The sequence below is a fragment of the Sceloporus undulatus genome, chromosome 8 (genome assembly GCF_019175285.1).
Source record: "Sceloporus undulatus isolate JIND9_A2432 ecotype Alabama chromosome 8, SceUnd_v1.1, whole genome shotgun sequence".
NCBI classification, from domain to species: domain Eukaryota; kingdom Metazoa; phylum Chordata; class Lepidosauria; order Squamata; family Phrynosomatidae; genus Sceloporus; species Sceloporus undulatus.
This window is the reverse complement of record NC_056529.1, coordinates 23,909,098-23,936,560: the sequence shown is the minus strand read 5'-3', so window position 1 is coordinate 23,936,560 and position 27,463 is coordinate 23,909,098. Positions and strand designations below refer to the sequence as shown.

The 27,463-nt window shown below is 47.0% G+C and overlaps 2 protein-coding genes across 2 annotated transcripts in view; one reads left to right on the top strand and one right to left on the bottom strand.

The window, feature by feature from the left end:
* Positions 1 to 12,631: 12,631 nt before the first annotated feature.
* Positions 12,632 to 17,249, bottom strand: SOCS1 (suppressor of cytokine signaling 1). The gene is made up of 2 exons (XM_042438555.1): positions 17,072 to 17,249; positions 12,632 to 13,904 (listed from the first exon to the last, which is right to left on the bottom strand). The coding sequence occupies exon 2, from the start codon at positions 13,822 to 13,824 to the stop codon at positions 13,195 to 13,197; it is 630 nt and encodes a 209-aa protein (XP_042294489.1). The 5' UTR covers positions 13,825 to 13,904; positions 17,072 to 17,249; the 3' UTR covers positions 12,632 to 13,194.
* Positions 17,250 to 26,108: 8,859 nt separating this feature from the next.
* NDE1 (nudE neurodevelopment protein 1) overlaps positions 26,109 to 27,463 on the top strand; it is a 7,561-nt gene continuing 6,206 nt past the window's right edge. Inside the window, exon 1 of the mRNA XM_042437426.1 lies at positions 26,109 to 26,233. The gene's annotated coding sequence lies outside the window, so the exon portion shown is untranslated. The remainder of the gene's footprint in view (positions 26,234 to 27,463) is intronic.

Here is a 27,463-nt window from a genome sequence, read left to right as displayed (position 1 = left end):
AACCTTATGGAAAAATGCCTGGGGTTGCCATAAGGTGACATGAAGGCACATGCAGGCGCAATCGCACACAACTTGTGTGTTTATTTTTAAACCATGGCGTCTCAATAGCATTTCAGAGCGTTTCCTTTCCACGCCCCAGAAATAAACATGCGTTCCGGCAAGCACTAGGAGGAGGCTCTTTGTAGGATCGCAGCCAACGTTGCCGCCACATTGTGATTCATGCCAAGTTGCACAACGACAACTGCCTTATGGCTTTTATTTTCTTTCAAAACATAGAAAGGAATACTATTGCTCTGCTTTTCTTGCAGGTCATCCAAAGGCAAAGGCTATCGCCCAAGAACACTGGCCTTCCTTGCGAAGCACACTTGTGTTCCCTTTGCGATGTTCAAACGGTTGGTTAGCGCCCGTGAGCAGCGCACAACTGGGGTCAAGATGGCGGCCCCATCTTTGAATGGAGACCCTTGGCCTGATCCAGTTCTTAACTTCAGGAATGGAAGGCAAACAAGGCCTGGAGTCAAGGAAGGACGTTGGCCAAGTCCCATTGAATCCATGGGATTTACCCATTAAGAAAACTAAATGCATAGAATCAATTGCATTTACCCATTAAGAAAACTAGAATGTACACCCCCATGAATCCATGGTGTTTGCCCATTGAGTAAACTAGAATATAGACACCTTGAATCCATGGAATTTACTCATTGAGAAAACTAGACGGCAAACCCATTGAATAGATAGGATTTACCCATTAAGAAGACTGGAATGCAGAGTCATTGAATCCATGGGATTTACCCATAAAAAAACTAGAATGTAGTCCCATTGAGTCAGTATTTACCCATTGAGAGACCTAGAATGTAGACCCATTGAATCCATGGGATTCACCTGTAAACATCCTAGAATGTAGACTCATTGAATCCATAGGATTGATCCATTGAGAGACCTAGAATGTAGACCCATTGAATCCATGGGATTTACCCATGTGCTCAGTCACCATTGAACCATGATCTTATTGTCTTGGGTCTTGCCAGTGTGAATTTGGCCCAGTCCACTCCCAAGTTCAGACTAAAACCAGGAGCCGACGCGCACAAAACGCTGCTCCCAAGGCCTTGCGTGTTTTGCTGTGTGTTCCTCTCCAAGCCCTGCTATTTTCCACCTTCCCTTGAAACTGGTGGCTATTCCTAGTAAGCTTTTAGCCTTGGAAATATGCCACCGGCCAGTTCTGCAGAAGGGCTTGGCCCAGAAAGGCTTTCAGCCCACAATAGAAAACACTGGCGCTTCTGTCTTCCAGGGAACAAAGGACCTAAAGGAGGAAGAAAGAAGGAGGGATGGAGGCAGACAGACAGAGAAAGAAAGAAACCATCATTCTCCTCTACTCCAGGTTTTCTCATTCATTCGTTGCATCCCAACTCTGGCATTCTCTGGGTCCTTAATGCTGGGCTGGGAATGGTCTCATTCTGTTGGAAGATTTTGGACTACAACTCCCAGCATCCCTCACTCCTGTTTCAGATGGCTTTTGGGAGTTGTAGTCTAGTATCTGGAGGAAATTCCGCTGCAAAAGATATGTTGTTGTGCAAAGAGGCACTGGATAACTCCATATATATATATATATATATATATATATAGTGTATGCGCATATATATATATATATATAATAGCAAAGTGTCCCAACGCTATGTATCCCAAAGTACATGTATTAAGAACTAATGAAGGCACTAGAAAAAAAACCCTTTCTGAATCAAAATATATTAATATGTGCTAATGCCGACAGCTAATATTTAATCCCCGTACATATATTGCTTCCAATAAAATTGCTGATGAAAAGCCCAATAATAGTCCAAATCTCCCAAAGTTCTGCTGCAAACTAAATATGGCAGTAGCTAAATGTAGGGGGGGAATTCTCTTCTGGAAGAGTGCATAGGGTTCTTCGTCATCAAATATGATCATATAAGGCAAATTGCGAATCAATGGCAGTCAATACGAGGCAACAATTCAAATAAATGGCAATCATTCAGGTTGGGAAGGAAGCAAAGGAGCACCGGTTGCAAGACTGTCTTGCTCCCTTTGCTTCCTTCCTGACCTGAATGATTGCCATTTACAGTACTTGGATTATTGCCTCTTATTGACCTCTGGAGTCAAACAGCCGTTTCGACACCAAGGTCGTCTTCGGTTGAGGCAATAGACATCTCCGCATTTCAAACTCATAAAGTACAGTTCCCAGCTTGCTTTTCCATTATTCCATGCCCTTTTACATACAGCAAAATCAGTAAACGACCAGGAGGCACATGCGCAGATGTGCTCTTGCTTTTCAGTTGATGCTCAGCCTTTGCAACCTCAGACCTTCTGGAGCCATCCTGACCCATTTTATCGGCTTTGGATCTTCATTCTTCCTCTGCTTTCCTTCCAAAGCCCTGCAAGCGAGAAGCCATTCAGACATCAGAGAAACTGATGTGCTCCATGTGCAGAAAGGATTTTGGCTGGCTCTCAAGTATGATTTTCCTTGGCACCTTTGGGGAAAGCCATTGGCAGCTGCAGTCAAAGCTGCTCCTAGAGATGTTTTGCCTTCATTTCGGGACATTTTGAAAATGAATTGCTCTTGCGCATGGATCCTCACATTCATACGGTTCTCGGCTGCAAAGTTCTCCATTACGTCCAGTTCTAGCATTCAGGTTGCATTGGATTTATCATACAAGAAAGGAAGAAATCAATACAGAGCTGCAAATGTATTTACGCACATCAATAACCTCGCCATTTTTTTATTATTATCCAGAAAATGTTTAAATTAAAAAGAAGAGAAATTGCAAAAATTGGTTTTAAAGTTCAAGTGATCTGGGACTGCAAAAGACATATATTTGGGGATGTTTTCATTTTTGGTTTTCATAAGGAGATGAGAATCATGCGGTTCACCAGCTGAGTTGTTACTATTATATTTATTTATATTTATTTATATTTATTTGGAACTCAAAGCAATTTACCATTTTCTTTTTTAAAAATGCAATTAAAAATATACACAAAATGAGCATTAAAATAGAATTAAACTTCCACCGAGTCTCCAAAGGCCTGGAATGAGCGTCCGTTTGGACACACGGCTCTTATTTTAAACTCCTTTTTCCTTTTGGACATTCATCTTCTCCTTTGCTTTGCTCTGCTTTTGCACCAACCAACTGGCACTGGCTGGAAACAAGGCAGATAATGGGAAAGCTGGGGATCCATGCGTTTCTCTTCCTTTTGCATCGTATGCGTTATTTTGTCTCTATCTCAGAGGTCCTGCTTTGCAGGAGGAGCCGCTCGCTGTTCATTTGTCTCGGTGTTTCATGAAACATGCAGGTCCTGATTCCAAAACTTTGCCCGAACTTGCTAGACTTGAGGGTGGTTCATCTGTGCAAAATGCACTGTTTGCCAATGGGTTATTGGGCTCTTTTTTCAGCGGAACGAATAGCCAGAGCGGTGCAAATCAGTTCCCAGGAAGGCCTCTCCCTGCCCAGAAATCATATTGCAAAACCAAAACCAAACTCCCATTTTAGCTCCACTTCCAAAGAATCGTGTCTCATCCATTTGCAAGGCCTGATGGCAGGTGATTCGAGCCAGAGGCAGCGCCTGCCTGGCCTCAGCCCTCCACAGTCACTCTGCCCTTTTCCTTTCTATGCTCAGATAAAGCCACAGGTATCTTTACTTTTGCCTTTGGGCTGCTTGGCCCAGGTGCGAAACAGCCCCAGATGACTGCCATTGAAATAGAAGCAGAGCAAACACTATGGACGGCGGACGGTTGCCATCCCTCTCTGGATTGTCACTTGATTTCTGGAAAGATAGAAAATAATAAAATGAGTGCAGGAATGGTGCAAAAGGCCTACGGAGAGAGACAGTTTTGCACTTTGTGATCTTCTTCCTTTCGTTCTGGCTTCCCACCTCCGCCTCCCTCTTCTGTGAATGAAAGTGCTGAAAGCTTTTCAAGGGTCCCTGAGAAACTCTGAAATGAGAAAACCCAGTTGCAGAAGCGGCACAAGGGACCCAAGGGAATTGGTCACACGCGTCACACTTCTGACAGCTGTCAGTCATCTGACCTTTGCTCTGCTGGCTCCTTTCCCTGGCCAAGGCTCTTGCCTTAGGGTCGCACTAGACCCTTTTAATCCGTGCCTTTTTGATGCTGATTTTTTTCCCACGTCTTTTTGGATAAATCGATTCCGTGTGAACCAGATGCGGATCGGAATCAAATTAAATCTGCCCATCGTCCGGCTGGAGCGGGTCCAGTTTGAACCGATTCATCCGTCAATGTGAACCATAAGTGGGTTGTTTTATTCTATTTTATTTTGCAGCAAGAACCGATCCATCGATTTGGATCGCAAATCGGTTTATTTGTAAGTGGGAATGCGGCCCCAGATTTTAAAGATGTTCTGTCCGCAGTGCTGAAAGTGTTTTGGAAAGACATGGTTCAGCAATTTGGAGAACTCCAAGTTCTGACTTTATACCGGAGAGGACTCCATGCCACCGCTATTCCTGATGGAAGAGACCCAGGCAGAATTTGGGCTTATCGTCCCGGGTCCCTTTCCTCGAAGGGAACCTCTTGCAAAGAAAAGGAGAGCTTTGCACCCGGCTGAGACTTCCCAGAATATCTTGGTTGCAAAGAAAAGGCCGCGAAAGGCTTGGGAAGAAGTCAGATAAGGGCTTGGAGGAGAAGGTCTCCTGGGACAAAAGCCAGACACAGGACAAGAAAGCCCAGCATTGGAAGAAAGCTAAACATTTACTACACACACACACACACACACACACACACGAAAAACCAGCCTGGAAAGTGAAAGAGAAAGGCCTTTCTTCCTTGGCTCAGGGATGTAGCCAAGGGGGGGGGGGTTCTTGGGGTCCGGACCCCCCCCTTCCATTAGAAAAATGAATGGTGTGTGCTGCTGTGCCACCGCGCCCAAGCCCCATTATAATGGTGGCACTTAGTCTGGACCCCCCCTTCCTAAAATCCTGGCTACATCCCTGCTTGGCTGATCCTGACTATCCCTTTGCAAACACAGCCATTTGCAGGAGAACTGGGATTTTAAGAACAACTAAATTGCTTTCGAAAGCTAGCATGGTTTGAGCTTTGGACTCTGGTGACCAGGGTTCGAATCACTGCCCAAACATAAAAACTAACTGGGTGTCCTTAAGCAAGTCACACTCTCTCAGACTCAGCTTCAAGGGAAGGCCATAGAAAACCCACACTGAACAAACCTTGCCGAGAAAACCCCATAAATCAGCAATGACTTGAAGGCACAACAAGAACAAAGTGGTCTGAGTGCTGGACTAGGACTTTGGAGACCTGGGTTCAGTTCTCTACTCAGTCATGAAATCAGTAAGTCACACTCTCTCAGCCTCAAGGGAAGGCCATGGCAAAGCTCTGATGAACAAATCTTTCCAAGAAAACCCCAAGATAGGTTCACTTTTAGGGTTGCCATAAGTCAGAAATGCTTGAAGGCGCACAACAAAATGCAGCCAAGTTGGCCGATGCCCCTCAGCCATAAAGCCCACTATGTGGCCCTGAACAAGCCACGCTCTCTCAGCCGTGGAGAAGGCAAATGCACCCCTTGAACTGAAGATTTTTTGGGGGGGAACCTACCCATTTTGGACAGGACCCTTTGGCAGCCTGAGCCGTAACCCTTGGAAATCACCAAGAGAGGAAGCAGGATGGTGATTCAAAGGGAACCAAGGGCTTTTTGGGCCTTCATTGCAAAAGAAGAAACGGGGCAGAAGTGGGGCAGGGGATTTCCACCTTTCCCTGCGTCCTGCCCTCCCTTCCATTCCTCAGACATGATGCAACCAGGGACTTCATAAACAGAAGTAGATATGTGTTTAAACTTTTCCCTTTATGAGCTTTTTCTCTGTAAATGAGAAATGAAAGGGAGGGGGACAACGGCCCTTTTCCGGCTAAAAGGTTCCTTGGAAATGCATTCCATGGACTTTCAAGGATTGAAATGATTTGTGGAGATCAATGACTTTTTGGACCTTGGTTCCCTGCTGTGACAAAATGGATCCAGGGCTTCGGCTCATGGATGGCATAGTCTGAAGTCCATCTTTTCGGATTCCTTGCCTAAGAAAACCCTACAAAATTCATGCAGTTGCCATAAGCCGAAGGCAGCTTGAAGACACCACTACCTTCAAGGCACCAGGTCACTGTCTCTGGTCTTGGATGCTAAGCAGGGTCAGCCCTGGTTAGTCCTTGGATGTGGACCACCAATGAACTCCTGACACTGTAGGCGCTATTTCTATTTCCAATAGAAATACGGGTTCCTGAAGATGGGAAATGGGCTTCCTATGATGAGAGATGCTGATATTTGTCTCCAGAAAGAAGTGTCCGGAAGCAGACTGCCTTGGTCCATGGAGGATCCATTTATCTGCCAATACTAATAGATACTGATCAATAAACACCATCATGGCCCCATGTTGATATGATCAAATACATGGAGCTGGGGAAACAAAGTATAGTTTGAGTCTCCATTATACAAAACGCTTGGGACCAGAGGCGTTTGGATTTTGCAATACCTGTATTTGTATATAAGGCGATATCTTGGAAATGCAACCCAAGTCTCAATATAAAGTTCAGTTACGTTTCATAGACACATGCCCTGGATGTAATTTTACTTGTAAAAATGATTTTGTGCATGCGACAAAGTTTGTGCATCAGAAAGCAAAGGTGCCACTCTTTCAGCCCCCCATGAAACAATGTTTGGCTTTTGGAATACTTTGGATTATGGCCGTCCGTTTCTCATGCAATGGCGAGTTTTATACGTTTAAGCCAATGCAGGAGGAAGGTGAGAGATGCAGAGCCGTTCCTCTTGGAGAAAGGACTGTAGGGAAGTGGGGTTTGGGACTACAGATCCCATGTTCCTCCGCTGGAACATGGATGGTTCATGTAGCCCCTCTGCTTTTCAGTGCTCTTAGCCTCTTGTCCACCTTAAAGGAGGGAGCAAAGGCACCGCTGTTGGTTTAAGAAGGCCAGAAACGGTTGCAAAGTCAACAGAGGACTTTCTCAGGAAAGCGAAACCAGCTGTTTTACTGGAAACCATTAAAGGACTGGATAATTTGCTGCAAGGAAGAGAAGAAGAAGAAGAAGAAAAAGAGAGTCTGGTTAGGAACCATTTTCTTTTTAAATTCTAGCATTCCTTTTGGATTTCTTGAAACAAAAGCGCAGCTGTTGTGCATTAATAACAACGGACCACATAGATGTGAAAATACATGTTTGTTGCCACTGTGTGCCTTCAAGTCCTTTCCAACTCATGGCAACCCTAAGGCAGACTTGTTTCTCACCTGCATAAAACATTGTGTGTCTCTCTCTCTCTCCCCAACCCAACCTCAGAATTAAATTGGTATCTTAGTGATGCTGCGATTGAATTTCAGATTCGCTTCTTGGGAACTGCATTAATTGAGTTGTTTAGTTCCCAGAGAAATGCAAATTTCTGTTCTGCTCATGGCTTGCATTTCATTTTCAGGTTCAATGCACCTGGTTCGGGGAAGGAGCATCGCGCTCCCAGTAGCAAAAAGCAACGCATGCCACAACCTTGATGTTATTGAGTTAAAATCTGCTTGAAAGTGGAAGGATGAAAGGAACTGGGTCACCTTTCGGCGTGTGACATCGGTGTGCCTTCTTCCCCATCCACTTCCTTCGACCATGAGCCGTGCCGCATTGGCTAATGTGCACCCAAGTTACCTAATGGTGGCGGAAGTACACAATGTTCCCTCTTCATGGCTTTTTCGTATGTGGTTTCTACCCCGTACGCATATGCGCGGATGAGGAAAACAAACCACAGGTTGATTCATTTTCTGTTCTTTTGCTGAAAGGATTTCTGATGGTGTATCTCTTCCCTTGGAAGATGGCGCAGGGCCTGACTTAGTCTGAAAAGACTAAGGTTGGATGGCTCACTCTTGGAGATGCTTCCATCCATGGTTCCTCCATTGTCAAGGGACGGTCTGGAGGTGGCCTTTGGGTATTCTTTCCAACATAATAACAACAACAACAACAACAACAACAATTGTGCAACATGCTTGACCCGATTGAAGGATGAAAGGAAGGAGGAAGCCTGAGCTTGCTTGGAGATACTTTCATCCATGGTTCCTCTATTGACCTTTGGGCATTCCTTCCAAATCTATTGTTATTACTATAATCTACAGCGCTATATAAATAAGGTTTAATATTATTATTATTTTATTATTATTATTATTATTCTGCATCCTGCTTGGTCTGCTTGTAGGATGAAAGGAAGGAGGTTTCTGCCAACTTAAGTCCATGCACAAAGGTGTAAGTCTCTTAGAAGAAGCCCAGATGAGCAGAAAGAAGAAGGGAAAGAGATATAAAAAGTATTAGTAGCAGCAGCAGCAGTAACTAAGTGCCTCTCTGGAAGTGAAGCCTGGATTCTTGTAAATGAGATTCATAACAGGAGTAGTACTGAGATCACAACCGGAGGAAATGTTGGTTACTTACACACCAGTTCCTATGGAGGATGTGAAAGAGAAGCGGAAAGTGCATTGCAGGAGCAGAGAAGGGGGTCTTAAGCCACAGGGACACCGCTTCTCTCACTTAAAAGAAATAAAAGGCCCTATACAGACAGGCCAAAATAAAGCTGCTTCGTGCCATTTTGGAGGTATGCTGTTTAAATGATGCATGCATTCTAAGAGTCCGGAAGCTGCACCAAAGCTGTGCTCCAGTCCTTACGACTGGATTGCGGCTTTGGCGTGGCTTCCGGACTCTTAGGACGCATGCATCATTTAAATAGCATACCTCCAAAGTGGACCAAAGCAGGGTTTTTTTGTTTGTTTGTTTGTTTGTTTTGGCCTGTCTGTATGGGGCCAATCCAGGCTCTGTGTTTTGCAAACAACATTCATACAAGTGTGTGTTGGGGGGGGGCACCTATATATTGTGTGTGTGTGTCTATATGCATGCATGCATGCTGTTTGCAAAATGCAGAGTCTGGAAAAGCATATTACGTATTTATGTGTGTATGTGTATGTGTGTGTGATATATATATATAATATCTCTCTCTCTCTTTCACACACACACACACATGCACACACACGCATGCGCACACATTGCCATGTGCTAATGGGGTGTCATAAAGACAGGGCCCTGCAATTAGCAAAAGCGACCAGGGACTTTGGCTGCCTCCCACCGACTTCTCTCCTGATCCTCTTAAGGGCTTCTCTGGCTCTGACCCAGCCTCTGCATGAAACAAGGGCCTTTTCATTGTTAAAAACCCCGTTAATTTATATTGGCGACAAGTGCACCATTTTGCAATTAGGGCCAAGGCACAGAAGAAGCGGGAGAGGAGACGCCACCGCTATGAAGTCAACTCCTGGGAAAGGAGGCCAGGTTGCCTTTTTCATCACCGAGGCCAGAATATATTTATGGATCTCTCCAGACCTCTTTGGAAATGATCACGTTGCAGCAGGTGAAGCCAAAGGGAAAGATGGGATTTAGAAAGGGACAGGTTGCTATTCAGTGCAATGTTTTGAGCTGTATGTCATGAGAAGGAATCAATGTGGCCCCAAAATTGTTTTGGACCCCTTGATCCTTACAGTTTGCTTGGGTCATCCTAAACTGTCCCCTTCCCAAATGCCAATGTTCAAAGAAAGACAATTGCAATTGGGCATCAGGGAGGAATTCCAGATCATTTGACAATGAATAGACTCCAGGAAAGGAGGGATATTCTCCTTCATTTGAGGTGTTTTTTTAAATGTGTTTGGACAGCTGCCCATCAGGGATGCTTCAAGAGTGGATTTCTGCATGTGATGGGGTTCATTTGGATGGCCTTTGAGGTCCCTTCCAAATCTATTATTCTTGAACCGTTTAAAAGGGACATCTCTGGTCATTTTGCATCGCCAACCCTTCCTTTTGGCTGGACGGCTTCCAAGGAGGCTTTCATGGCTGATTCCTGGACTGTCTGGCGGTCAGTCCAGGAATCAGCCATTTAATTTGTTGCTTTCCAAATTAAAAGGGAAGTCTCTTCCCAAGAGGTCTGAAAATAGACCTGGAAGGAGCATCCTTTGTCTTCTGAATAACAGCTTTCTCTTTTGGCCCCTGAATGAACTTTATGCCTGATCATGAACCATTTCCATTTGCGGTACTAAAAGCATCTTCCAGTCTCTTTGCTGGAGTGTTAATGCCGGGTGCAACTGGACATTATGATTCATAACATTTTTGCTTGCGCCCCAGTGACATTTGCTCAGGTGCATGGACAGCGCACAAAAGACCTGCTCCAAAAAAACTGCAAACCGGAGATTGCTATCCGGAGTCGGTTACAAGGAGTGTGTGAAACCTTGTTTGCATTTCTTGAAAGCTGCCTTGCGTCTGGGAGAAAGGAGGGATATTTATTAAGTAAGCAAATTTATTGGAAAAAATGGGCATTATTTTGCCATTGATCTTCTGCCCAAGATCTTCTAGCATGAAAGAGAGTCAAGAAGTACCACCTGAAATGGAGGGTTGCCTCGCCGTCTCAGAGTCCGAAAAGGTTTGGAGATGTCGGTTGCACCGTCCGAGGCCTGGATTTTGCCATTGCTCTCTGGCCCGGTTTTTGCTCAAAAAGAGAAAGCAAGGCCAGGCAAACACAAGGGAAGTCTGGCACGGTTGCAAAGCCAGGGGCCCAACGGTGCTAAAGTCCGGCTGGCGTCCATTTGGCTCTCTTGGAAGCCCTTTTCAGCTCAGTTCCTAAGAACTGGGTTATGCAAGGAGTAACTGGAGGCCATGGATGAAGGAGAGTTTACTTGGGGTAAATGCTGGCCACGATCTCATTCATTTCAGCATCGGGGAGACTTCTGCAAGGAGCGTTTTGCTGGAGCTAAGATGCCTCTCCTGCAAGAAGGTGCTTTCTCCCTGTCTCTGGTGCCCAAAAGGCCTCTCACTTTCAGGGGTCAAATGTTGAGCCTGCAAAGTGTTCCTCCCAATTTGGGGAAATTTTTAGGCTGCCTTCAGTACAGATCATATGGGAAAAGTACACACAACATATGCATCAGGGTTTGAAAAGGTAACTTTATGGACTTAGCAGAAATCTGCTAAGAGGACTCCAGAATGAAACGGTCTTGTTTTCCCGGTCCTTCTTGTCTCCATCCCAGGTGTCTCATATGTGGGGCCTTTCACACCCTTTTCACAGGGAAATGTTGTGTTTTGGACTACAGCATCCAGATTCCCATGCTGGCTGGGGATTCTGGGCACTGTAGTCCAAGAAAGAGATGTCCCAGCCCCCCCCAAAATCTCTGCTGTTCATGAAGTCAGTGAGCTGCAGAGGAGGAACATCTTGAGATCAAGATGGAGACGGAGCTGGAAGACAAAGCAGGGCTGCTGCGAAAAGCAAGGTCCAATATTAAGGGATCCAATATGAAACTGCCTTTCTTAGGAGTATATGCCATGACTTGAACCCAGATCCTGGGGCCAGTTGCGGTCTGCACATAACGGAAGGGACGGGACAAACGAAATGAACAGAATGCAAAATGCAGGGAAAGTTATAGGTTATGGGTGGGAAGGCAATAACCAAAGCCACCCTCTCCCTTCCCAAAAGTGCCTTTTGGACAGAGCAAATCAAAGTGAGTTTGGCTGTGGTGTTGTTCTGTTTCTTGGCTTCGTTGGTGGGGATGATGGGTTTTTGCATTGCTTTGGCGATGGATATTTTGCTTCTCATTTAAGCACCCCAAATTCCTCTGCAAAGGGACTCAGTGTCTCTCAATGACACACTTTGCAAAGGCTGCAGCGGAGCAATTGCAAGGCCTGCAGCAAACCTTTCACACTTCTGCGAAGGGACTTCTAGAGAAGGGAACATGGGTTTCTCAAGAAGCCCAGAAGAGAAATGGGGGCGGCCGGTGGGCGGCTGCGGAAAGAGAAACGGGCGAGAAAGAGAAACTAGAGCAACAAGCAAACGGCACTCTTGCCCCCTTTCAACCAAGTTAAAAAGATCCCCCAGGAGCAATGCCATGCGTCTAGGGATGAAAGCAATGTTGGGAAATAGTCCCCAAATGGCCAAAGAATGTGTTTTTTCCAAGCGTCAAGAAATTTGGGGCTTATTCAGAGCAAAATTCATATCTCTGCAAAATTCGTATGTGGGCGTTTTGCAAAGAAAAGGCTTTCTCGCCCCTTGTGCAAATTCTGTGCAGAAACAGTCTCCAATGCCAGCCGTTGGTTGGCTTTTTTCTGAGACTGAAATAGTATTTCTGCACAGGAATGCTATTTTCTGTACATTAAAAAGCTGTTTCCTAAGCAAATGGGAAAATGTTATTTTCTTGCAAAACAAAATGTGCCCAAATTTTGTAGCAAACTGCAAATAGTTTTCAAAAACTGCACTTTCTCTTTGCATCTTTTGCAGAAAAGCGTTAGCAAAGTGCATCTTTTTCCAGATTTTGTGGGAAAGACAGTGGTGGCTGTGAGCCTTCCTATATCACTAAAGGCAGTCAATCTGCTCCGGGATTTAATCCAAACTTGAATAGGTTTACCCAAAACGTCGTACCCTTAGCTTTGACTTCCTTGTGGCGATACGTGTTTCAGAGATGGATCCTCTGTGAGCCAAAAGTAGGTCATAAATTACTCCAAATGAATGTTTACACTGAAGAGAGAGCCACAAATCATTCCTTTGGCAGAGAGGAGTGTGCAAAAAGCCCTCTAATTAAAGACCAGGAAAACAGGTTTCGGTTTGTTTGTCTGTTTGTTTTTATATTTTTAAAAAAACAACAACCCTTTCACAATAACATTCATTAATATTTTATAAAACAATAATAGATAAGGAATAATAAAAGGAAGGGAAGTTCTGCATAGCAGAAAATGACCAGTTAAGGCCTCCAAAAAGGCCTCGCTTTGTGCAAACGGTCTTCCCACCCAAAAAAACCCATTCTCTCCCCAACTTTGTAAACATTATTTGTTGAAAAAGACTCAAGTCATCAAATACAGTAGAACTGCTACACAAAAATAACCGCGTCTTCTTGCTCATGGTCCATCTGTTTTAGCAATACGAGGAAAATCCCAACAAGCGGATTTCGTGTCATGTTGCACGGTTCACGCGCTTGCGCACATCCAAAATCTCCATGCACAACTATGCTGTTCGCCACACTGGCCCCCATGCGACCGCCACTCTCCGCATCCTGCCTGGTCTGCGACGCCGTTACGGAAGGACATCCGCCCTTTTGAAAACAGGGGCAACTTTCCCAGGTCTCCGTTTCTCTGGTTGTGCGCTCAACTTTAATACTGAATCCTCATAGTTTAAATGGGAACGACTCCAGATAATCCTTCAGGACGGGATTAAGGGGGAGGCGGTCCAAGTTCTCTCTCCCAAAAGTCGCCACAATGCTTTTGCGGCACAGTTCCTGCAAGGGCCGCAACTGCTCTTTGCGCAGCGGCCTCGACAGGACTTTGCGAGGCGAGGCAACGTAATGTTCCAGGAGTGCAAAGAGGCAGCCAAAGCTCTCCTTGCTCCCGTCCAAATGGAACCGGCCGCTTTGGAAGATGACCCGGATGCTGGTGGGGCCGGCCGCCATCTTGACGCTGACCGTGAAGAAACAGTTTGTCTGCCGGCTGTCACGGATGAGGAAAGTCCCCACCGGCTCACCTTTGAGTTTCTCGTGGGCCGCGCTGACTGACAGTGGCCCCCAGTAAAACCCGCAGGCATCCAGCAAGGCACTGGTGCGCGTGATGGTGCCAAAGTCCTCCTGGGAGCGGAAAGTGGGGAAGTGGGTGGCATCGCGGGATCCTCGGACGCAGCCCGGCTGGACATGGCCGCGGGGGACACGGCCGTGCAAACTCTCCCGGGCGGGCGGTGGCTGCAGGCGGCTCCTCAGCTCGGCGGCAATCCCATGCTCAGGCGTCACGCTGCTATGCGCTACCATCCTACAGCCGAAACCCGCCGGTGTGGTCTCCCATCGCTTCCGGAGCCTGGGAGCAGAACGGCTGGCGGCTCAGGTCTCTCCTGCAATCCCCCAAAAAGAGAGAAGAAACCACATTAAAAGTCATATTAATCTTCCTCAGTTGGATGTGTCTCCCACTTTCCTCCAAGCGGCCTACAATAGGATTGAAAACGGAACATGCTATTATTACTGTTTATTTATATTCCAGCCTTTTCCTAAAACTGGGACTCAGAGCGGCTTTCCAGATTAAAAACGTATAGAGATGGGGAGAGATTTCAAATGTCGGTCTTACCGATGAGAGAAGAAACAGCGTAAACGGCGTAAACGGCTGGCCCTCCATGTTTGCGGATTTGACTTTTGTGGGTTTGATTAATGCGTTCTTTCTAGGAATCTCTGGGTCCTCCTCCAGCGCAACTGTACCAGAAGTTGACCATAGAGTTGCGCTGGAGGATTTAGAGATTACTAGAGAAAACATTTCTCTAGGCATTTGTAGGTCCTCCAGTATGATTCTGTGGTCAGTTTCCGATAGATGTTGGCCATAGAGTTGCACTGGAGGACCTGGCGATTCCTAGAGAGAACAAATCAATCAGCCTTTGTCAGTCTGGAGACAATTCTGTGATCCTCCCTTGCAAGGTTGCGGCAAAGATAATTTTGCAGCCTAACACCTCCCCAAAATGCAAATCCCAGGATTTTGTAAGGCGGAGCCCTGACAATTAAAGTGGTGCCAATCTGCGTTATCTCTACAGTGTAGATGCACCCCCCGGATTGAGACATCTGGTCTTTCCATCCGTCAATGTAAACCTGGGTGACTTCTAAGATTTCTTTCCAAGGCTGCTCTTCCTCCGGAAAGGAACCCTCAACGCTCCACAAAAAGGAGATGGAAACAAACATTAAAAAGGCGCCGCAAAGACAAAACCCATATTTCCACTCCTTTTTAGTGAGGCCAGCGCTTCGGAAATTTTTTGACTCTGAAGTTTTATGAGAAGGAAGGAAGGAAGTCTCAAAGTTTGTGCACTTTGAAGAAGAAAACACATTTGCGACAGGGCTGGCGCAGGAGGAGATTGCGGCCAAATCCATTCTTTCTGGGGACCCCCCTAAAACTGTTTTTCTGGAGGATTCGGAAGAACGGAAAAGAGGAACCACAATCCTGCAAAAGTGGTTGCAGATGTCCAGGATGAATAATAGCCCTCTTTGTGCGCAGTGGAAAAACCGCACAAGAAAAGGAACTCGGGGTTTGCCAAGCGACTCAGTAGTCCTAGATCTCCCTTATGGAGACTTCACACACACACAAACACACACCCTTCACTCCAGTGTTTTCAAGGTACTGTACAATCCTGCAGTGTGTGCATGGACACACGGTTGTTTCCAAATGACAGTGACCCTAAGGCAAACCTATCATTGGCTTCTCCCAAACTTTGGTCCTGCTCCAGACGTTTTGGACTCCCACAACATCTGACTCTTGGCCGAGCTGCTTGGGGATTCTGGGAGTTGAAGTCCCAAACATCTGGAGCAGGACCAATGTTGTTTGGAAATCACTGAATTTATACAATGCAGATGGAGCCTTAGACCTTTTCTGTTTGCTGCATTGGCCTTCCTTCGGTGGTCCCTTTGCCAGACCCTTTGGTTTTGGATGCTTATATCCAGTTATTTCTCAATACTCGACTGATATTCTGAGTTATTGCAATGCTAGAAATGTGGGGATTGCAAGAAAGTGTCCCTTGGAAAGGCAAAATCCTTATCAGGGAAGTGACAGGGGTCACTTTATTTCCCCTCTTCCCCAGAGCTGCACATTCGCACAAGCATCCTTGCACCACAAACCCTCGCGCAAGCATTCTTGCACAAGCATGCCACAAATCCTTGCACAAGCACACTTTGACGAACCTGTCAGAAAGCTTTGTGATCCCTGCGCTCTCCATCTCTCCCTCTTAGAAGAAAGGAAGACCCATGTCCTTTCTCCTGTCCTTGGAAGTGGTCCAGGGCTTCCTTTTATCTCAGGGGTCAAAGGATCTGACCCTGTGGCCCTGGGAGCCAAGGATGACCGCTTGACCATCCCCTGGATGCTGCTTGGAGGCACTTCCCTCACCTGACCTGACCCTCTCTGATTTGTACTGTTCTGTTATTATTCCCTGTGGAATAAGCCGGTCGGTGTCTAGATCTCTGCCGCTGGCCCTTTTCCGAGAAGAACGCAGGATGCCTTTCTCAGAAAGCGAGTCCTAGATGCCTTTTTGCAGCTGCAGAGCCAGTTCCTGGGAATTTGGCATCTGCAGAGCTTGGGTCTCCACTGCTTCCAGTGCATCCCCTTCCAACCGTCCCATTTGGCAAGGAGAATCCGGGTCCGTCCTCTGCATTCCCACTTCCCCAGATGCGTTCCCAATGTCCCAGTTTCTCTCTCCTTTCCCCATTTATTTCCATTGCAAACCCACCAGTGTTCCCAGTTTGGTGGCAATATTCCCAATTGATCCTACTTTTCCAGATGCTTCTAAAAGGTCCCGGTTTCTCTTCCATCTTGGAACCCAGTTTCCAGTTCTGGAACTTTGTCCAAATTGTAGGGTTTGGGTAAAGCTTGCCCTGGGGAAAGTCACACTCTCTCAGCCTTGGAGTAATGCTATTGTGGCCAGACTTTTCCAGGTTCATCTGCAAAAACAGAGGGATGCAAGGATGGTCTCTCTTTGCTTGCTCTCTCAATTGCAGACACAGATACATACACACACACACACACACACACACACACACACACATATATATATATATATATATAATAGAGATGGATGGATGTAGATATATTGAGTATCTTTTTTAAAGGGATGCCTGGGCTCCCCCTTCAAAAAAGCAAGAGGGGCCCCTGGCGCGTTAATCCGGATTGTGTCCCCTTAATCTGAGTAAAGGATGTGTATATATATGGACCTTATATCTCCCCCCCCCCAGCTTCCCTCTTTGGGAAGAGCAAGGGGGGTCCCCCTGGGGCCCTGCTCCAGAAACCTTAATCCAGATCAAACTCTCTCTCTCTCTCTCTCTCTCTATATATATATATATATATATATATATATATATACACACACACACATATATACATATGTATATATCTATCTTTCCAAAGGCTCAAAGGGGCATCCATGATCCCTAGAAAAAGGTTTAGACATGTCACCCTTTCCCTAAGGCTGCCTGCGAGGGCTGGCAGCGGAGGGAGGGTCCCCGGGGAGCCTTCGTCCGGAGGAGGGCTGCTGCCTACCTCTTTTGTGCCTAGGTCCGCCTGGGCTCCCGAGGAGGAGGAGGAGGAGGGCGGCTGGGGAGGGCGAGGGTCCTGCTCGGCTTCCCCTGGGAGCCAGAACGGGGCCGGGTCATCCTCCTCCTCCTGCTGCTGCTGCTGCTCTTGCTCTGCAGCGGGGCTCCTTGTGCTCGGTCCGGGGCTCCAGCGGAGGCTTTTAAGGCGGACCTGGGCTCCTCCTCCTCCTCCTCCTCCTCCTTCTGCTTCCCAGAAAACAGGCGCCTGGCTCCAGCCCCGAGGAGCAGCAGCAGCAGCAGCACTTTCGCTTTCCCTTTCCAGCACCCAGCATCCCCCGGAGAGAGAAGGGCCCTTGGCAGCACCACCCAGCATCCCCAGGACGCCTGGCCAGACCTCCAGGGGATGCTGCTACTCAGGGCCTTTTGCAGACTGCAGCACCCAGCATCCCCCCCCCAAGGCAGCCAGCCAGCCAGCTTCTCCCCCGTTCTTTCTAGTTGGTCAAAATAATCAAAGACATGACACGTGTGTGTGTGTGTGTGTATATGTATATGTTCATATGTGCATGTGTGTGTACATATATACATATACTATGTGTGTATACTTGTATATATAAGTGTATATGTATGTGTATTGTATGTATGTGTGAATGTATATGTATGTGTGTGTATGTATATAGATACGTGCGTGTAAATATGTATATGTATATATGTGTCTGTGTATATATGTATGTATGTATATGCATGTACATATATGTGTGTGTGTCTGTATGTATAGATATGTATATGTGGGTATATTTGTTAGTATATGCGTGTATGTGTGTGTGTATATATATCTATACACACACATATATATGTAAACATATATATTTGAGAGAGAGAGAGAGAGAGAGAGATGGGTGGAGAAAGGCGAGGGAAACCTGTCCGTCGTGGGACACTGGGTCGGACTGGATCTTACTGGGAGACTCCTTGCTGGCAAGCCAGTCCTGCTGGGGCTGAGCACTGGGAGCCAAGAAGAGGATCCGCAGCCTTTGGCCCTGGAGCCTGGGTCCCTCCTTGGTCTCAGCTGGGTCTTGGTTTCGATTCCTGGCCAGGGACTCCTCCAGAGGGGCCCCTGAGGAAAGGAAGGAAGGAAGGAAAAGAAAGAGAAAGCAAGGCAGGAGGTCCCTGATGGATCCTATTTCCCTGGAGTCCCCTTGCCTTGGATGCCTTGCAAAACTGCCTCTCTGCGGACTCATTCTGTGTGTGTGTGTGTGTATATATATACACATACATCTGTACATAGACACTGACTGGGGCCATTTGGGGACCAGTCTTTTTCTTTCTTTTCACGCATACATTCCTATCCAGCTCATCCTCCTCCTCCCCAGGTTCTTTATCCACAGATTCAAGCCTGGAAATATTGAGAAAAGGCATAATTCCTAATAGCAAGCCTTGCTTTTCCATCTTATATAAGAGAGGCACCATTTTGTTTGGCCATTGGATTGAATGGACTTGAGCATCTGTGGATTTTGGGATCCACGGGGGCCCTGGCACCCAACCCCAGCGGAGACCAAGGGCCCACTATATACATAGAGATATATATATGGAATGTATTTTAACATTTGTTGTGTTTTATCTTGTATTTTATCTGTTATTGGAAGCCGCCTCGATCCTGCAGGAGATGAAGCAAGGGATGCGCTCCCATCCCACCTGGAGGAAAGTACTTTGGGGTTATGTCTATCCCAAATATGGCCAAATCTGCAATAGAGGATCAGGTCATAGGATTGGGAAATGGGGCTCTGTGTCTCAAGGGAGAGGGCCGTCTTCCTTGGCATCCTCCTTCGGACATCATGAAATGCTCAAAGGTCTTGCAGGCTCTCACCAAAAACATTGCGTCCGTTTTTAGGACACCTGTCGGTTCCCCCTAAAACGGCGCCAGAGGAATTGAGACCAAAAGGCCAGACGTTCTGCTCCGTTGCCCTTTTTGCAAGAAAGGAAGTCGGCCTCCGCTGATCAGAAATGAAAGGCCTGGGAAAGAAAGAGAAAACGAGAGAGAGATTGGCAAACAGGGCTGGGGCCGGCCCTCCCAGGCCAGGCTGATGGGCTTTGTAGTCTCCGGAGAACATGATGTCCCTCCGGTTTCCAAAGGAGAGGTTCAGGGGATAAATCATCCCGGCTGTTTTTGGCAAAACAAAATCCGGTCCAACTGCTCTGGAGCTATTAAGGCAACCAGTTTGGAAGGGAGAGAGAAATCAAAAGTGGCAAGATAAAGAGAAAGGAAAGAAAGAAAGAAAGGGAGGTGGAATCCGTAACTTTGGCCCCAGAACCTGCCCTTGACTTATATTTGAGGTCGACTTATATGGTCCTCTTGGAGACTACAGTTCCCAGAACCCCCGAACCAGTCTGGCCTTTGGGGAGTTGCAGCGTGAGACTTGGTGAGGCCTTCCAATGCTATATTTTGGCCGCTTTCTCATTGCCGGCCAGCCCCACATGGGCGCATGGATGACCCTTCCAGGATGCCATGCTCTTTTGCAGGACCTCGGAGGACTCCTTTCCTCCTGGCCCTTTTGCAGTTCTCAGAAAGCACCTGCCTTGCTGCAATCGCCTTGATCTCTGAAACGCTTTTGCTTTTCCTTCCTCTAATCTGAGCCCTGGAAGGGCAATGACAGCGGCAGCAGCCACGGTTGCAAAGGCGAAAGCGAAAGACACCTGCAAAAGGCACCTGAGGCAGCAAAAGGCCAGCCGCTCTCCCTGCAGAGTTGACCCTCTCTCTGCCAGGAAGGAGCGAGTCCAAAGACAAGAATAAACCAACCGCTGGCCTGGTTTTTGCCATTTCTGGCTCAGAGGGTTGCAAAAACGTGGGTTGACTTGAGCAGATGCAGAGAGGTGAGCCAAGTCCATGTCTCAGGACCTTGCCATGCCTTTTTTGGTGCTGTGATAACATGTGGCAGCGCTGGCCAATGTTCCAGCCATCTGTATAATCTGGACCGTATTGACCAGCAAGGTCCAAAAATAAGTGCTGGTTCTAGAAGCACATTTTGACCATCAATGCAGAATTGACCATTTCAGAGGAAGGTGGGCTTTCCTTTGTTTGGAGGTCTCCAAACATTGCTGTCTCTTGGGCGCACTCTGTGTTCCTGCATGGCAGTTTGGGGTTAGATTCTGTGGCCTTTAGGGGAATGCAGCAGTGATGCAAAGAAGGCAAGGGAGCATGGCCAGCCCCAGTTTGCATCTGTGCCCCTCCTCGATTCTCAAGAAACCCTCTTTTGTGGTTGCTTATCAAAAGCACCCATGAAAGAGTCACCGATGAGATAAGAGATGAGAAGGCAAGGAGGCTGCTTTGGGTTTCCTGGAAGAAAGTGGCAGCTGCGGGGCTCTTCTGCAGCGTTACTGGGAAGGAAAAATACTGTGAGCAAAGCTTCCTTCCAAACAATGGACCCATTTCCCTGGCCTTCTAATCTAGGAATCCCTGGAAGAAACAACGTGGTCCTGCATGCACCCTGCAAATGGATAAAGGAGATGGGAAGCCTGGCCTTGCCAACATTGTTGGACTACAACTCCCATCAGTTGGCTATGTCACATGTGGGATGCAAGAGAACTGGATTCAGGGGCCCTCCCAGTCCAGTCCTTGATGGCTTTAATATTATTTGTGAACATGTGTGTGCTTCTATGTGCCTTCTAGTCTCCTGTCAATGTATGGCAACCCCATGAATTTTGTAGGGCTTTCTTAGGCAAGGGATACTCGGAAGTTCCTTCCTTTGAAACAGAGCTTGCTGCACCTGGGTTTGGAGGTGGTCTCCCATCCAAGGACTAACCAGGGCTGCTTAGCGTCCAAGACATACCCAAAGTTTACTAACAATGTCAGCCAAGATGCTGCATCGCAGTCTAGGTTTTGTAACTTTCCAAACTGTGGCTACGCGGCAGAAATTTCATCGCAACGAAACCCTGTTTGTGAATTGCAAAGATGGGCATCGGAGTGGACAGATGAGCATCAGCCACTTCCGGTGTGCATTGGACACTTTTTGTGTTTATTGGGCACTTCTAATGTGAATCGGACACTTCTGGTGAGCATTGGGCACGTCTCAGGCTTTTTAGGCCCTTGTGATGCTCACTGGACACTTCTCATACTTATTGGGTACTTTAAATGCGCATTTGACATTTAGCATGTTTATTGTGCACTCCTACAGTGCATTGGACCCTTCCCATGCTTATTGGGCATTCATGATGCACGCTGGAGACTGAGGCACATTAGGTGCTCCCATTGTGCTTCTGCGCTTCCCAAGGTGGTGTCCCGGTGAGCATAGGTGAGCATGTCCAGCACACATTGGTGCCCATGGTGCATCAGGATGTGGTGCATCAGTCGCACTACTGGCTTCCATTGCACAACAGGCACCTGTGCTTTATAATGATGATAGATTGCAAAACAACTCCAGTCTCTTTCTTGCACATTTTAAGTCTGTTTATGAAGACATGATGCTGAATGCCAGATGCCTGTATATGCAAAGAATGCAATGAACCAGAGGCATATTTGCGATGGTTCTTTGCAACGCAATAGACCCGACCGGCGTGAAATATATATGTTTTGCATCTCTCTTTCAAGACAAGCAAGACTTCCTTTGGTCTCGAATTAATAAGAAAAGGGCCTATCTCTCTCTCTCTCTGCTTTCGGTGACTCCGCTTACCATCAAAGCCAGTTCTGTTTCCTGAAGCTGGTTTCTGATCCCTCAGAAAGATTGAAACTGCGGCTTCGCTCTTCTTGTTTTTGCTCTCTTTTCTGAAAAGGGCGATTTCAGGGAAATTGAATTTGTGCGGCTGAGAAACCGTCGAAGGAGAGCCCTTTTCTTTTTCTTTCTGGCCGGACGGCCTCAAAAGGTCCCCTGGAATGAATATATATATATATATATATATATCCCACTCTCTTCCATGCCAGCATCCTCCGAAGATGCTGGGAAAGGTGTGCATATGCGCTTTGCATACAGACAAGCCAAGCATGGAAGCAACATGGGTTCATCATTTTGTCATGGCACAGAAGGCTGAATAACATCCCATTAAACTACAAATCCCAGGATTCCATACTCTTGGAGCCCTGGCAGTCAAAGCGGTGCCAAACTGGATTATTTCTGCAGTGAGGATGCAGCCTGTAAACCAAACCAAACCAGCATTTCTTTTGCAGCACGACTTTGAGGCGCATTTGCAAAATCTGGCCTTTCTTCTCCGCTTTTTGAAAAATGGCTTTGGAAGCAAACCTCTCCAAATAATTCGGTCTTGGAGTTGGATGAGAATAAGGGAGTTTTTGGGGTGCGGAAGGGAAGGGCTTTGGGGTAATAAATCCCTTTTTAAGTGTTTTAAGGTAATTATCTTTCAGGCAGAAAGTATGAACTCATTAAAGCGGCCTGTAATAGAGTCTCTCCTCCAGAGGTTAAATGGGCCTTTAATCTTCCTCACAGCATCCCAAGGAAAAGAGGGGGGCATCATTGCTCTGGCGGTCGGAAAACCAGGCACAGACCCCAAAGGAAACGCCAGAAGCCGGACTGGCCTTCGCTCGCATCTCCCGAACCCAGGTCCAAATGGCCTGGTTTTGCAGGGGAAAGTCTGCCTTTTGGGGGACTGCAGCTCCAGATGTACATTTTGGGCCCTTGGTCTCTGTTCCAGGACCCCCCCCCCCCTTGGGTACCAAAATCCATCCATGCCCAAACCCCATTAAATACAATGGGACATCATCATCATCATCATCACTTATAAGAGTGGGCCCTTGGTATCTGTTGGGGTTTGGGTCCAGGATCCTCCTGGGGTACCAAAAGCCATGGATGCTCAAGCCCCATTAAATACAATGGGGCATTATTATTATTGTTGTTGTTATCATTATTATTATGGGCCCTTGGTATCTGTTGGGGTTTTTTTCCAAGACCCCCAAAATCTCTGGATGTAATATTATGTATGAAGGCACACAACCAGAACAGATACACACACACACATATAGAGATTATATATATATATATATAACAAACACATATATTATACCACACATGATAGACTTATAATAAGAATATAATAAGATATAATAATTTATTTTAGCCCGCCCAATCACATACACATATATAATATACAGTCATATATATATACAACACACACACACCACACATACTCCCATCCAATAATATAAATACACGTTTCTATATAATATAAGATAGAGAGAGGAGAGAGAAACTATGTTATATATATATATATATATATATATACACACACACATATATACACATACTGTATATATACACACACACATACATATATACACACACTCCTATATAATATACACAGTTATATATATGATTTTGTTGGTGACTCGCATGTCAGTGTTAGGGGCTTTGAAGGACAGTTCCCATCATCCTCAGATGATGCAGAAGGCAAAGGGACTCCGTCCTAAAAGCCAGCCTTTCTGCACCTGGGGACCCTCAGAAGGCTTCCGAATGAAATTCCCATCATCCTCTGACCCTCAGGGGCGGTGGCCAAGTTTTCACAGGGGGATCATGGGAATTGTAGTCCTTCTCCCGGAGCGCCCTCTGGTGGCGGAAAGGGGGCTCTGCTGTCCTCCTCTCTCTCTCTCTCTCTCTCTCTCTCGCAAAGCCAGGAAAGCGGCTCCTGTCCTGCCTTGCCCTCTGCCGCCCTCCTGTGGCGCCCCTGGCACACTGCAGCAGCACTTCAGGGCTGCTCTTCTTCTCTCTCTCTCTCTCTATATATATATATATGTCTCTGTGTCTGTGTATAAGACCATATATAGATATATACTGTATAGTAAAATTTATTCGGTTTTTGACCAATACAAAAATTGACAGTACAGTTTTTTAAAAACAGTCAAAACAGTTTCAAACCCACTTTCAGATCAGCCACAGACATTCCAGTTTCCATCAGCCAGCTGGGAATCCTATCCTGTCCTATCTTGTGTCTTTGTGTACATGTGTGTCTATATGCTGGGAGTCTGCCGCTTGGCAAGGCGGGGGAAAGGCACAAGAAGGAGCACTGCTTGGCGCATCGGAAGCAGCGAGTCCCGAGGAGCCAAACAAAACACCGTTTTGTGTATCTTTTGTGCTTTTAATGCTAACAAGTCTGCCTTGTTGTGGCAATGATGATGGTGATGATGGTGGTGATATTGATACGCTCTGAGGCATGGCCAGTGTAAGTTGCTCTGTTTTACAAACTCATGCGCAGAGAAGAAAAACCAAAGTCCTTTGGCCAAGTGCACACTTCTGAGAAGTACAGTTGGAACCCAGGGCAAATCCACTTCTTGACGTGTTCAATATGCATAGCCATGTGAACCCATGTTCAGTCCGAAAGCCAAAGGGTTTGGTATGGTTATGCAATAATAAGCCTCTGAAATATGCAAGAGATTGCCATGTTCAATAAAGCCATGTTCGATGCCCAAATGTGTGTCGTGTGTGTTTTGGAATGGCCATAAAGGGAAGTACATTTCTGCCATCTGTCTAGGAATAATGCCCAAATGTCCTCCATTTTGAGCATGCCTAAGAAACATGGGTTCATAGTCATGCTTTTTTAATTTTATTTTTTAGTTGTTCGCATGTCCTCCATTAAAAAATATGTCCTACATTTGGGGCTAAATTTTGTCCTACATTTATTTTTACATTTGGAGGTTGACAGTTATGGCAACCCTAGTCTTGGGTCAAGGCTATGGAATCCTGGGAGTTGGAGTTTGTTGTGGGCCCAGAGCGGAGCAGAGCTCTGCTCTGGACCACACAACAAGCTCCAACTCCCAGGATTCCATAGCCTTGAGCCAAGATGCCAAAAAGCAGTGCCAAACCGGGTTTTGTCTCCAGTGTGGATGCAGCCAAAGATCGCTTTTGCATGCCATGCTGACAAACCATAGTTCTTCATGGTTCCCAGAGCCTTCCACATGTTGACCTCCCTCCTCTGGACACATGGCTCCAGCTCCTCAATGTCCTTTGCCCTGGACTGGACACAGGGTTGTTGTTATTCCAGGTCAGGCCTGACCAAAGCAGACTGGAGTGGCACTGGGACTTCCCTGGAGCTAGAGACAGACATTGGCATCTGGGGGTTTTCCATAAGGAAGGGGAGTCCGGGATGGTTGGCATCGTGGGCCATTGGCCTCCAATGACCCAAATGGTACACAATAATGATGGCTCTCGGGAGGAAGGAGGCCGGGAGCGGATGGGATGCCATTATAGGTATCTATTATCCACCTCCTGGTTCCTTCCCAGCTGGAAAAACTGGTCTGCCAAGAGTCCTTTGGGAAGAAGAGGAGCCAGGCGTTGGCAGCCTTCCTTTGTCTATAGGCATCATCATCATCATCATCATCATCATCATCATCATCAAGGGAGCCTCCTCAAAAGGGGTCAATGACTCCCAAATATTTCCCCAGCCCAGCCCACTTGGACTACAATTCCCAGAATCCCCCAGCAAGTTTCTTCTTTGCCTTAGGACTCCAAAACATTTCCCCAGCCCGGTCGGCTTGGACTACAACTCCCACAATCCCCCAGCTAGTAATTATTAATTTTTGATTAATGGCTCTGGAACATTTTACAACTCCCAGAATCCCCTAGCGAGTAACTTTTTTTGGGTTAATGACTGAAACGTTTTGCCAGCCCAGCCATCTTGGACTACAACTCCCATAATCCCCTAGCAAGTAACTTGTTTACCTTATGACTCCCATTTCCCCAACCAAGCCAACTACAATTCCAAGAATCCCCCAGAAAGTTGCTTGTTTGGCTTGTGACTTCCAAACATTTTCCCAGCCAAGCGTCATGGACTACAACTCCCAGAATCCCCCAGCAAGTAACTTTTTTAAAATCAATAACCCCCAAACATTTTCCCAGTGAAGACAGCTTGGACTGCAGCTCCCAGGATCCCCTCCCCAACAAGCCCCCCCAAGAAAAAGTAACTTTTCCAGCCCCAGCGGCCCCTCCCCCCACTTCCGGCGGAGAAGAAGAAGAAGACGACGAAGAAGAAGAAGCGAGAGATACAAAAGTTTCAACGTTCGAAGGCCGGGCGTTCCGAAGGCGCTGATTGGCTGAGGCGGAGGGCCCTCGTGACCCGCAGCCAATGGGGGGCCGAGGCTCCGGCTGCTTGGGATCTTTGGGACCCAGGAGGAGGAAGAGGAGGAGGAGGGCATCGGACCCAAGAGGCGACTTGGCTGGGGATCCCCTGCTTTGCCAAAAGGGTGAGTTGGCTTTTGTTTTGGGGGGTTCCTTTCCTTGCAAAGGTTTGCATTGGGTTCCCCAGGATTAGAGGAGAAAAGCCTGCCCCCTTTACCTCCCGGAGCCTTTTTGAAGCAATGGACTACAGCTCCCATCATCCCCAGGCAGCAGGCTCCCCTCTCCTGTTGGTGGGGAAGTTCTCGTTAAACTTCAGGGATATGGCTTTGGACTACAGGTCCCATTATCCCCAGGGAACAGGCCCCCTTCTCCTGTTGGTGGGGAAGTTCTCGTTTAACTCCAGGGATGTGGCTTTGGACTACAGGTCCCATTATCCCCAGGGAACAGGCCCCCTCTTCTGTTGGCAGGGGTGTTCTCTGTAACTCAAGGGGTTTGGCTTTTGAACTACAGCTCCCATCATCCCTAGGCAGCAGAGGGGGGCCTTCCTCTTGGCGGAGAAGTTCTCTATAACTCCAGGGCTGTGGCTTTGGACTGCAGCTCCCATCATCCTCACACAGCAGGGTCCCCCTCTCCCATTGGCAGGCTGGTGGCGAGATTCTCTTTAACTGTGGACTACAACTCCCATCATTCCCGGACAGAAAGCCCCCTCTCCTGTTGGTGGGAAACTTCTCTGTAACTCCAGGGACGTGGTTTGGGACTGCAGATCCCATCATCCCCAGCCACCTACTGGTGAGGCTGCCCTGGACTCTCCCCCTTCTATCTGCCAAGAAAGTCCTCTGGAAAGCTTTGGACTACTGCTCTCATCATCCCCAGACTTTGCTCTTAATGACGAAGAAGCCGGTGGAGTCTCGAAAGCTTGCAGCGTGGCTTTTGTGCATTTTGGTTGCTCCCATAAAGGGAAGCCTCCCTGTTTGGTGCAATTAGGAATGTTGTTGTTGTTGTTGTTGTCAGAGATGTTGCAGAAGCAGCCGTTCCTCCCGAGGCCTCATCCTCCCACGCAAAAGATTCCGGAAGACGCTCCTGACGCAGAGCGTTGTTGGGTTTGTGGTTTTGCAACGCTTGCCATCCGCTCTTCCTCTTAAAGAGGAAGGGAAGCCGTCTGTCTGCTTCCAGATCTGAATCCTGGTCCGAAACCAAAGCCCAGTGGAACGGCCAGGGCTGTGTCCGCACTGCAGAAATAACCCAGTTTGGCACCACTTTAAACTCCAGAGCCCAGTGCTAGGGATTCCTGGGAACTGCAGTTTGCTTCGGCACCAGAACAGAGATTATTATTGTTAATATTAATATTATTAATA

Excerpts from the sequence above, each read along its gene's own strand:
- SOCS1 (XM_042438555.1), bottom strand. The coding sequence starts at position 13,824 with ATGGTAGCGCATAGCAGCGTGACGCCTGAGCATGGGATTGCCGCCGAG.